Genomic DNA, 12500 nt, shown 5'->3' with positions numbered 1-12500 from the left:
ATGTCTGTGTGTATATCTGTGTGTGTGTATATCTGTATGTGTGTATGTCTGTGTGTGTGTGTGTATGTCTGTGTGTTTTTATGTCTGTGTATGTCTGTGTGTGCGTATACATCTGTGTGTGCGTATACATCTGTGTGTGTGTATGTGTGTGTGTATGTCTGTGTGTGTATATCTGTGTTTGTGTATATCTGTATGTGTTTGTATGTCTGTGTATGTGTGTATGTGTGTGTGTATGTGTGTGTATGTGTGTGTTAACTTTACAAATGTGTATAAATGTTTGCATGTTATTAAAAAAACACCTGTAGAAATATTATTTAAAAATACATTTATAGGTACATTTATTATTATTATTATTATTATTATTATTATTATTATTTCTTTTTTTAAAATAAATAAATGGTAAATATGGAAAATACAAACCATATATTGTGGAAATCGTGTGTGTGTGTGTGTGTGTGTGTGTGTGTGTGTGTGTGTTTGTAGCCGATACACATAAACCAATAAGATTAGTTAGGTGTAGAAATTTGAGTGTCTAGCAGAACTTTTTGTCTGTCCCTGAGGACTGATACTTGTGCTCCACTTGCTGATGGATGAAGGATGGATTTTGGTAGCTCCGCCCATCCAAACTAGTTCTCTCTTTCTGTCTTACACACACACACACACACACACACACACACACATACACAGCAGTCTATCCCGGGCTTCTTTCCGCAGGGGATTTGGGATCGTCGTCGTGTTTCTTTGACCCGCAATGCAAGAATATTTCTGTGACCCAGTTCAGTCAGCACTGTGCTGATGATGCAGAAGATGTCTCTCGCCCCCTCTCTCTCTCTCTCTCTCTCTCTCTCTCTCTCTCTCTCTCTCTCTCTCTCACATGTTCTCTCTATCTGCGTCCCGCCGATTAATTATTGAGCATTCAGGTTTCGCCTGTGATTCAAAGCGATGCGGTGGAAGCGGAGGCACCGGGGATGAAGGCGAGTCGAGAGAGGAACAGCGAGGGAGCGAGGGAACCTGGGAATGAAAGAGAAAAGAGAGTGATGGATGGAGAGAGCGCGAGAGCGACTCCTGCTGCGTCAGTGCATGTGCCAGAGTTGCCTCATTAGCCCTGTTGTAGAAATGTTAGCAGGGACACGTGTCTGTCTTTCTGTCTTTGTCTCTCTGTGTGTGTGTGTGTGTGTGTGTGTGTGTGTGTGTGTGTATTAGTCATGTGGTCTTAAGGGGCCAATTTCTGAGGTTTCTAGTTGCCTTTGAAGCACAGGTTTTTGGAGCAGAGAATAAAGAAAGGACCGGTGCATATCTGCGATCTCTCTATTAACACACTGTCATGATTTAGGCTCCATTATAGAGCAGAAATCTTTCCCCTCGAGTTCATGAATGGACTCTGCCATGTTTAGATCATGTGACCACAGAGGACGCCTTGTACCTTCATTGTCGCTTTTGTCGCTTTAGGTTGTGTCCCAAATGGCAGTTTAATTTCCGTCTCCACGTTGATGTGTAAACTTAGCACATAGCCGTCCCTCGATTCGTTGGCCAATTCCAACCCAGCAGTTAGGTCTCCACTGTTATGACGGCTACCAACCCGTGAGGCTCAGAACTCTAACGTGTACTTCCGCAGTTTGGCTCAGTTTAGCAGCTGACCTCTACGAAAACAAAATGCTTTTGTCCAAATGTATTTGGTCACTTCCTGCAGTCGGGTTGATTCGAAATCGAATCTCTTTCTCGAAGCAGTCGGAAGTAAACGCCGCATACGCGAAAGCCACGAGGCATTTTCCGTAGTGTGTCTCCAGGCCACTAGGTGTCAGTATGTAACATTTGACGGTTCTTTATGATGTATTCCCAATGGCCGAGGTTTTATTTACAAAACTGTTAAGTGGCCTTTCTATACCAAGCTTTTATGGATATGTTCTACAGTAACGATGTATGTCGTTGTAATTAACATAAAGAGGAAGCGACAAAGCTGGACAAGCTACGAACATGGGAATTTGGGGTGTGCCGAAGTCGCAGCACTGCCTATACAAGTCCTGTGTTAAATAGAAAGGAGTTTGTCCTGCATCACAAAGTACTGCTGAGATCCTCGTACGACCTTGATCGATGGCCTGCTGAACGAAAGCCTGGGTTTCTGAGAGAAAACGCAACAGGACCCCTGCTGCTGTTATGAAGGTTACTAGGTTGAGCAAGCAGTCAAAATTTGATACAGTCTGATGGGCTGGAGTGGGACGTAGCGTCTGTGTTTATTTATTTATTTATTTTTTATTTTTATAGACCTGTCTGAGGTCCTCATGGATGAGGAACCACAGAGTTCTCTGTTTTTCCTTCCTTCTTCATCACCGTCTCCTCAGATGCTGACAAAAGTCTTGAAGGGGAATATGTTTTACTTTTATGGAACCAATTCGTTTTAAAACAATTGTTATAATTGTAACCGTTGCTACGGTTACGCCTGTCGCCTACGCTACTCCGGAGACTTTCGGAAACGCCGAAGACCGCGTTTTAGTTTGAAAACCCCCGGCTCGCGTTTCAGTGTAGACGGACCAAAACGAAGACTTTTGAAAACGAGGGCGTGGCCCCGCCCACATCCGCCCCCTGATCGGATCATCTGCATCATCGCGTATCCTTCCCTGATTCGTCAAGCCCTTACCGTATGACCGTTACGCTACCTCGATCGTACACACACCACCACGGAGCAGCCATCATTTCAGGAAAAAAATGAAACGGCGGTTATGAGTTGTCCTGCCATTTTTGCGCTTCAGAAAGTAAATCGCGAGTAGCGACTAAAGTTGTGACTGGGGAAGTGAAGAAACGTCGGACCGCACGTTTGCAGTGCCAAGCCGTCACTGATTAGACCCAGTGTCCAATCCATGTAGTCCTTCATGCTATTGATCGATGGTTCTTTTGTGACTAACAGACGTCCTCTGCTTATCAGATTCCTTTTGGTTCACGTTCATCGGTAAGAACTGACGTTTGGTGGAGTTGCACAGTAACTCTGCGTCCTCCTTGGCGCTTATCCCACGTTCCTTAGTGCCACGTGATACCACGCGAAGACGACGTGTGTAATGAGCGGTGTGTCAGCGTGCAATTTCCTTCGACACACACTCGCTCGCACGACTGCGTTCGCGAACGTCTTTGTTAGTGCTGCTATATTTATGTGTTTGTGAAAGAGACGGGGCGGATGTAATGAGTAGTCTCCTGGTTTACCTCCTACTGTTTGTCTCGTTTCTTCGAACAGAAGAAGGAGCAGAAACGATTTGGACTTGTGGTGCGAGTCATGGTGGTTAGGCTTGCGCTGGTCAGTGAGTGAGCGTAGCCACGGTAGCCGCTTGCGTCAGAATGCGATGGGAAAGTCTGTGACGTCTCGGGGAAAGCCAGTAAATCGATATTTTCTTTAAAATATGACGTCGTGTTTCCTGCTACACTGACTGCAGGATCAGGAATATTCAACTAATTGTTAAAGGGATAGTGCGGGGACTTCCTGCATGTACTTTGACCCTAATATCTACACTGCGTCCTGATTAAATTAATTATTTTCCTCAAAATTCGACAAACAATACCCCGTAATGACAACGTGAAAGGAGTTTGTTTGAAATCTTGTAAAGTAATGATCTTCAGTGATGTATACCGTATAATTCCCTAAAAACAGCCTTAAATTCCCATCCCTATGTGCACCGAAGGGTTTTCTTTATCTTCCTTTCTTTTATTTATTTTTTTTGGTTCTTTTCTTTCCCCAAGCTCAGAATTAAGACTTACTCAGAATTTGCAAGTGTGTGTCATCTCCTTCCTTAGAATCAAGATGTATATCTGTGTGTTATTCATCAAAACCTTTATCTCTCCTTCTCTCCCTCTCAGTCCGGATGACATCGGCAGCTGCTGGTACATCCTGCTCTCTGGATCCGTGTTCATCAAAGAGTCCATGTTCCTGCCCAGATCCAGGTATGTAACACTGAAATGCCATCGCGTTGCGTCACGGACGCTTCGAGGTTCGAGTCGGAGCCCAGACTTAACCGATGTATTTGAGCAGAGATTTATGAGAAGGACACGTGATGCCGTGTTCCAGTCTGACCGGCTCACGTGACCCAAGAGTCCCTCAGTAACACTGTTATCCTTGGGGAAGGTTACGGTATAGCGTGTAAACGATTAGCCGAACATATTGACGGATTAAGTATTTGAGGCGGTCTGGAAAACCCATCGGGTGTTCCAGACTTGCCTTTCTGGAAGATCTGGTTCGATTAGACAGGTAATGGGGGCAGTGACGGTTAAGGCTCTGGGTTACTGATCAGAAGGTCGGGGGTTCAAGCCCCAGCACTGCCATGCTACCACTGTTGGGCCCTTGAGCAAGGCCCTTAACCTTCTCTGCTCCAGGGGGCGCTATATCATGGCTGACCCTGCGCTCTGGCCCCGACTTCCTGACATTCTGGGATATGCGAAGAAAAGAATTTCACTGTCCTGTAATGTATGAAGACTCATTATGCATTTACAAAAGATCTAGACTATGAAGAAACATCATAAAACATAACTGACAATATTGGCCAATATTGTAATTTATCTTATTTACTACACGTTAAAGAGAAAAGCAAAATGTGAAAGTAGTTTCTAAATCTTTATATAGTAGAAAAGGGCAAAATTTCAGCACGTGACGCAGGAAGCTCATCGGGTAAGATTCGTTCTGAACGGTTACGAGGTCAAATCCCAGGGCTTCTGGAGAGACCACTGTGTCCTTGAGCGAATTACTTAACCTTCAGTGGATCGGCTTAGATTCTGGCTTATTTGTAATTACTTTTCAGTGAAAAATTCATTCATGTTAATTAACAGGGGGTATTTAATTTCACACAGCCCTAAAAGGACTACTTCGCTTGAGAATCTATGTACAGAGCTAATGCGTTTATCAGTGACACTCTGACTCTGACGTTGGTCCTGTGCCGGAGCGTCGCTACATTCACTCGTCATGGCTGACTCGAGGCGCATGGAACAGACCCAGAGTATGGAGCTGTACTGTTGAAATGGACCGCTGTAATGGGCGTGTTCACAACTCATCCAAATACAGGCGGGTCCGGATGGTCCGGGTCACGTGGTCAGCAGAGGGTTGGTATGGGTCACGCGGGAGAAGAGCTCACGCGAATGCTTTATAACCTTCAGAACCTTTATAGGATTCTTCATAGAAGGGGCAAAGTGAAGAACCCAGTGGAAACGCTTCTTTTTCCTCTTCCTCCTCTTTTTCTTCCTCCTCTTCATCTTCTTCTTCTTCCGTTCTTTTTCTACCTCTTCATCTTTTCCCGTTCCCTCTTCCTTCTGCTTCCTCTTCCTCCTTCTCTTCCTACTTCTTTTTTTATCTTCTTCTGCTCTTCCTGTTCTTCTTCCTCCTCCTTTTCCTCCCCCTCCTCGTTCTTCTCCATGTTTTTTTTCCTTGTGTTCCTTTTCCTCATAATCATATAATCTTCTGTCTTCAACCTCTTCAACTTCCTCTTCCTCCCCTTCTGCTTCCTTTTCCTCTTCTTTTTCTTCCTCTGCTTCTTTCTTTTTTCCTTCTCTTCTTCCCCCTCCTTCATTTTTCTTGCCTTCCTCATAATCTTCTTCCATTTCTTTTCCTACCTCTTTTCCCTTTTTCTCCTTCTGCTTCCTTTTCCTCTTTATTGTCCTCCCCTTCTTCTTCCTCTTCCTCCTTCTCTTCCTCCTCTTTCTGTTTCTTCCTATTCTTCCTCCTCCTCCTTCTTCTCCTACCTCTTCCCATTCCTTCTACTCGCCCCTCCTCGTTCTTCTTCATCTTTCTTTTCCTTGTCTTCCTTTTCCTCATAATCATATAATCATCTCTCTTTTCTTCTTCTGTCTTCAACCTCTTCAACTTCCTCTTCCTCCCCTTCTGCTTCCTTTTCCTCTTCATCATCTTTTTGGTCCTCTGCTTCTTTTTTCCTTCTCTTTTTCCTTCTCCTCCTCCTCCACCACCTATTCCTCCTCCTCCTCCTCCTTCCTCTTCTTCCTTTTCCTTGTCTTCCTCGTAATCTTCTTCCTTTTATTCCTCTGCATCTTCAACCTCTTCAACTTCCTCTCCCTAAGCCTTCCCTTTCCTCCTTTTCATCCTCTTATTCTACATCTCCTCCTTCATCTTCTTCTCCTTTCTTGTCCCCTTATCATCCTCTTCTTCATCCTCTTCTTCCTCTTCTTCTACTTCTTTCTTTTGCTTTCTCTTCATCCACTTCATCGTCTGTGAGTGCCTCTGCTTCTTCTTCCTCCTACTCTGTCTTCTTCTTCCTATTCTTCATCTTTTTCTTCTTCCTCCTCCTCCTCTTTTACATGCTCCTTCATTTTCTTCCTCCATGAACTATTCTATTACAATATTCTCTCTCTTTTTTTTTTTTTTTTTTCCACCAGAGGTTGTCAGTGTAGGTGTGATTATTTGTATCTGCTTTGCTTTAGAGGGGGGGAAAGCTATTTTCACCTTCATACCCGCTCCTCATCCCTCGCTCATTAATATGTATCAACTTTGTCTGAATTTTCACACATGCAAATGGATTTATCTCCATCACGTTATTAAAACACGGTTCCTTTCAACGCTCTAACCTTGCGTCCTGGCAGAATCATCTCAAAATAAGCCGCATGTTCAGGAAACATGGGCGGGACAACACGTAGACTCTTCAATAGGAGCGAAGCGAACGTTTTAGTAGTTAGTAGTTCGAGCTGATGGCTCCACTTCGGCAGCCTGGTTCAGGAGAGGCTGAAATCTCTTTCCCCTCCCTCCCACAAAAAACCCCCTTTTAATTCACTGGGACAACCGAATTACGACGAAAAAAATAAGACAACGGTTCGTAGCGTGTTTGATTAGAAGGAAGTTCTGAAATGGAGCTTTGAAATTGCATTGTGAGTGCCACCTGCTACTTATGCCTGTGGTTATATAAGCAAGCGAGCTGAACGTAGGCATTTCGGGCTCAGTCGCCAACAAAGACTCCATTGTTTAGCTCCTGATTGAACCTGATATTTAAATTCCTATATTGTTTGCTGTTGTAATTCAGACCGCGTCTTACAAAACGTTCCCGGTTTCTAAGAACGAGAACGGCTTTGACATTTTTTTTTTTTTTTTTTTTTTTTTTTTGCATGTGTTGTGTTGTGAAGCCGGACTGGTTTCATTCTCCAAGAGCTTTCCTGCGTCTACATTTTGTAGAGATGGCTGCATGGGTTTCTGTTCACCGTAATCCGATATTTCTTTCATTTCCTCAATCTTGCCTGTTCCTGGTATTCTCTGCAGTTCCCTACAGAGGAAATCCATGGACTGACTCCAGAGTGCGGCTTCTCGAAAGTCTTCGAGGGTTAATATGGTTAGTTTGGTGTGGTGCAATCCTTTCCACTGTCTGATGAGTAGCTTTTTTTTTCAAAGTATTGCTAGTCATTTCCTGTCTGCAGAAGTTCATCAAGACACATCAGTGAGTGAAGCTGTCCACTTCCTGTTTTTTTTTTTTTTTCTTTTTTCTTTTGTGTCTGGTTCACATGTATACTCGGACATACGGTATGTGCAAGGTGTCATGTCGTAAAGGAAGAAAGACGTGAGAGCTGTGTTAATTAATAGTACATGCTTAAAGGAGCATTAGGCAAAATTTGGCAAGATTAACAGTTAAGGAGGTGGAGTTGAATAAGTTTTGATTTCTTTTTTTTTTTTATTTTCTTGAGCATGACCCCCATTCCTGCACACGTACACGAGCCTACGGTGGTACAACAAGAGTTAGCATAGTAAGGGGTAACTATACTCCGGTCACGATTCGATTCCCAACACTGGATTCACGATTTAATTCAATTCATGATACTGGCCTCACGATTCAATTCCGTTCACAATACTTGCTTCACCTTTCGATTCAATTCAGTTCACGATACTGGCTTCATGATTCAATTCACAATTCAATTCAATTCAGTTCACGATACTGGCTTCACGATTCAGTTCACAATTCAATTCAGTTCATGATACTGGCTTCATGATTCAATTCACAATTCGATTCAATTTAGTTCACGATACTGGCTTCACGATTCAGTTCACAATTCAATTCAGTTCACGATACTGGCTTCACGATTCAGTTCACAATTCAATTCAGTTCACGATACTGGCTTCACGATTCAGTTCACAATTCAATTCAGTTCACGATACTGGCTTCATGATTCAATTCACAATTTGATTCAATTCAGTTCACGATACTGGCTTCACGATTCAGTTCACAATTCAATTCAGTTCACGATACTGGCTTCATGATTCAATTCACAATTCGATTCAATTTAGTTCACGATACTGGCTTCACGATTCAGTTCACAATTCAATTCAGTTCACGATACTGGCTTCACGATTCAGTTCACAATTCAATTCAGTTCACGATACTGGCTTCAATATTCAGTTCATGATACTGGCTTGACGATTCAGTTCACAATTCGATTCAATTCAGTTCACGATACTGGCTTCACGATTCAGTTCACGATACTGGTTTTACGATTCAGTTCACAATTCAATTCACTTCACGATACTGGCTTCAATATTCAGTTCATGATACTGGCTTGACGATTCAGTTCACAATTCGATTCAATTCAGTTCACTATACTGGCTTCAATATTCAGTTCATGATACTCTCTTGACGTTTCAGTTCACAATTCGATTCAATTCAGTTCACGATACTGGCTTCACGATTTGATTCAATGTGATTTCTCAAAATATTTTAATCAAAATTTGAATGAAGAAACATTATGACATAATGACTCTCCATTTTTTTCTTTCTGGATTACAAACCATGCAAAACAATGTGCATTTTTGGATGTATAAAACTACATCAATCAAAAATTTGTTACGTACCGAGGTTTAATACTGTAAACAAAATGTATCACAGGTTCACCACATCTTAAAAAGAATTAAATAAATGTATAAATTCTTCCCTAAATTTGATTGAATAAACAAAGTTATCTCTGAGCCGGGGAAAATGATTGATTGAAACACAATGAGCTCTGTAGCAGCACCTGAAGCATCAATTTAAACTAAATCAGAGCTCCAAAGTGGCTAAAATGCCCATAGTTCACATCCTTTCTCTCTCTCTCTCTCCTCTTTTCTGTCTGTCTCTCTCTGTCTCTCTCTCTCTCCCTTTCTCTCCATATATCTTCTCTCTCTCTCTCTCTCTCTCTCTCTCTCTCTCTCTCTCTCTCTCTCTCTCTCTCTCCTCTTCATCTTTTCTGTCTGTCTCTCTCGGTCTCTGTCTCCTTCTCCCTTTCTCTCCATATATCTTCTCTCTCTCTCTCTCTCTCTCTCTCTCTCTCTCTCTCTCTCTCTCTCTCTCTCTCCTCCTCTTTTGTGTCTGTCTCTCTCGGTCTCTCTCTCCCTTTCTCTACATATATCTTCTCTCTCTCTCCTGTTCTCTCCTCCTCCTCCTCTTTTCTGTCTGTCTCTCTTTCTCTCTCTCTCAATTCTTTAATTTATCCCTCTTCTCTCGTGTCTTCTCTCTCTTTCCCAGTTCTACAACTTTCCACAACTCTTTTTTTTTTATTTTCCTCTTACTTTGCCTTTCTTTCTACTTCTCTCTTTTACAATACATCATCCCTCTAACACTTTCCAAATTTCCCCTCTCTCTCTCTCTCTCTCTCTCTCTCTCTGCACTGTGTGGAGTAGAGGTTGAGAGGTCAGTGTTGAGTGAGTTGAGGTTAGACCCTCCCTCCTAGCCTGGTGGTAAGAAAGAGGTTGGCTGGAATGTTTGGTTTCAGTCCGTCATCACAGACGCCCGGTAGCATGAGTGCACGCACACACACGCACACACACACACACACACACACACACACACACACACTTGATCTCACACACACACACGTTCTGTCACGCTCCCATGACACGGAGGCAGTAGACTGAATAGATCGCTCTGAGAGCTGTGTGAGAGTTCGGGTGGATTTACGTCGTACACACAGGAAGTTTGTAGTCTATTTTTTATGAGAATTTCGACTTGGACTTCATGCACCAGGAAGATGCGTGGAACTGGACCTGGAAATACAGCTTTCTAGTAAGCTGTCATCACTGAAGGTAACGGGTTTAAGAGTGAATATGAGTGTAGTGCACACGAATTGGATTGTATTTCACTTCCAGTTCTTTGAGAATTTGATCTCATTCGGATTCCAATCCGTACGAATCGGACCAAATTTGAATGCGTCGTAAGGAAAGATGAAGGAAACCTTAACCCCGCCCTTAACGATCACCTTAACCTTTGTAACTTTGACGCATGTTAATTTCGTGTATAAGAATTCTTCCAAATTATTGTGAGATTATGTCGGATTATCAGCTCCTTGCTTTATACAACCTGGTCTACTTCGTTATTAAATATTAGTCAACTTTGACTTTCTGCTTATGTAAAAAAATTATACATGCATTAAACTTAAAATTGAATAACTTTTTAAATTGTATTTCACTTTCAAGTCAGATTATTATGTAAACCTAGTGTAGTGTATAATCAGGAATTCTGAATAATCTGACATGAGTATTTGAGCATGATTTTATGCGACTTGCATATAAAGGAAGTAATTTAGATGTAGTAAATGTTATATATCCAGTAGACATTAAAATCTAAGTGAAGTCCGGAGTGTCTAGAGAACCTGGAAGTCCATCATCCGCTGTATTAGGTGAAGTCTATGTATATACATATTTATTTGTTTGTTTGATTTATTTATTTTACCATTAGTATGACTAATATCTTTAGATATACGTGATAATCCTGCCGCTGGCGGCCCGTGGATTTCATCTTGTGCTAATAAAAGGTTGGAGGTCCTGTAGTAGTTCCCGAAAGGCACGCGGTGTATGTAGCGTTAAAGTGCCCCGCAGCTCAGCCCGTCAATTTAACTGTTTATTCTTCCGTGAAGTGTTGTGACAGAAGTGTTCTGTTATTAAAGCATCACATTTTACCCATAAACCCTTTCCCTGGCTTTCACACCCCTCATCCTTACTTCATGTATAACACATCTGTAACCTTTCTCATTATGAAAGGGAGAATTAGGAGAAAAAACAGTGGAAAGAAGCTGACTCGCATACTTGTGTGTGTGTGTGTGTGTGTGTGTGTGTGTGTGTGTGTGGGAGGGATTGTGGTTGTGCTTGTGTGTCATCACCAATTCACATTCCAGACCCCCTGCATGTTGTGTAATGTGGAATGAAGGGGCCAGGCAGGTGGGCATCATGGGACACGTCTCTCATAGGCTAAAAACGGAAGAGTGGAATTTCATTTGTCTTGCCGGAACCAATCACAACTCGGCGTCTAATCGACACCATGGATGCGTCCTAAACATTGGCGTTATTAGTAGAATTTATTAAACAGTGTATATACACTTTAAAAGAACGCTTATTTTGTGCTAGATGCGTTAGAAAAAGAAAAAAGAAAAAACCCCAGCTAGTTTTGAACTTTACGCTATTATTCATACTCATCCACTCATGGAAAGGTCAAAGCAAGGTCACAAAGGGCCACTCGTCATGCAAAGCTATTTTTTTTTACATCACATAAGAGTAATATTTTTATTTACACACGCTTACAGTAGAACACTGCAGAAGCTCTTAGTGAAATGACTTTAATTGAATTAATTAATTAAACAAACTAATTGTTTAGTGACGGTTGGAATGACACACAGCACAATTAAGATGCTTACTCATAAATGCAACTCGATTTATTAACAATGCAAATGTGATACCTGCTTTTCCGTTGTATTGATTTCTAACATCTAATGAGCACTCGTTTAAACTGCACTAATATCTGGTATGTTCTTCAGAATGCCTAGCACTCGAAGTATAATGATAATGAGTCTTTATTATTAATCACGTATACATTACAGCACAGTGAAATTGTTTTCTTCGCATATTCTAGAATGTCAGGAAGTTGAGGTCAGAGCACAGGGTCAGCCATGATACAGCGCCCCCTGGAGCAGAGAGGGTTAAGGGCCTTGCTCAAGGGCCCAACAGTGGCAGCTTGGCAGTGCTGGGGCTTGAACCCCCGACCTTCTGATCGGTAACCCAGAGCCTTAACCGCCAAAGCCATCACTAGTTATCTAGTTAATATAAACTATTAACTAGATATGAGGCAGTTTTCATTTATGTGTCAATGAGTCTGAGAGATTTTACGCTAGAGCTCTTTAGAGGTACTAGATTTTAGGTGCATTACTACAGCTTGAAAGCTTAGTGAGAATTGAGAGTTGAGTGCTGGTTAGAAGTGTGTTCGGGTGTGTAACTGCTTTTTTTCCTTCCCACGTTATCTGTGTTGCTAACCGAAGAAAGACCAAGTACAGGATTCAGGGATGGGAAAAGAAAAATGACACGAGAAAAACACACTAACGCGATTATCGGGTTGACGTGGTGAACAGAAACGCTTCCGATTTCTCATTTGAAGATTTAATGCAAAAAAAAAAAAAACTCACACTATCGCACACAGTAGATATGTTTTGTAAAAGTCCGGTGCCTGAAAATATGATAAACTTACAAATCTATAAGTCTATATTTAAAATATTGTCAATGCTAGTATCATTCATAGGACAACTCA

The 12500-nt window shown here is 42.0% G+C and overlaps 1 protein-coding gene across 8 annotated transcripts in view; it reads left to right on the top strand.

Annotated features, from left to right (window-relative positions):
- Window positions 1-12500, top strand: part of rapgef2b (Rap guanine nucleotide exchange factor 2b) — a 130972-nt gene that overhangs the window by 46902 nt on the left and 71570 nt on the right. For 7 of the 8 annotated variants that reach the window (XM_017474551.3, XM_017474549.3, XM_017474548.3 and 4 more), the window contains exon 4: window positions 3841-3924. In XM_017474551.3, the coding sequence (XP_017330040.1) occupies window positions 3841-3924 (84 nt within the window). Of the gene's footprint in view, window positions 1-3840; window positions 3925-9638; window positions 10013-12500 lie in introns of those variants that run through there. The other variant, XM_017474554.3, reaches the window with a different exon arrangement.

This window comes from Ictalurus punctatus, chromosome 8, assembly GCF_001660625.3.
Source record: "Ictalurus punctatus breed USDA103 chromosome 8, Coco_2.0, whole genome shotgun sequence".
NCBI lineage: Eukaryota > Metazoa > Chordata > Actinopteri > Siluriformes > Ictaluridae > Ictalurus > Ictalurus punctatus.
Note: the sequence above shows the minus strand (reverse complement) of the source record. Positions and strands in the feature narration are given on the sequence as shown.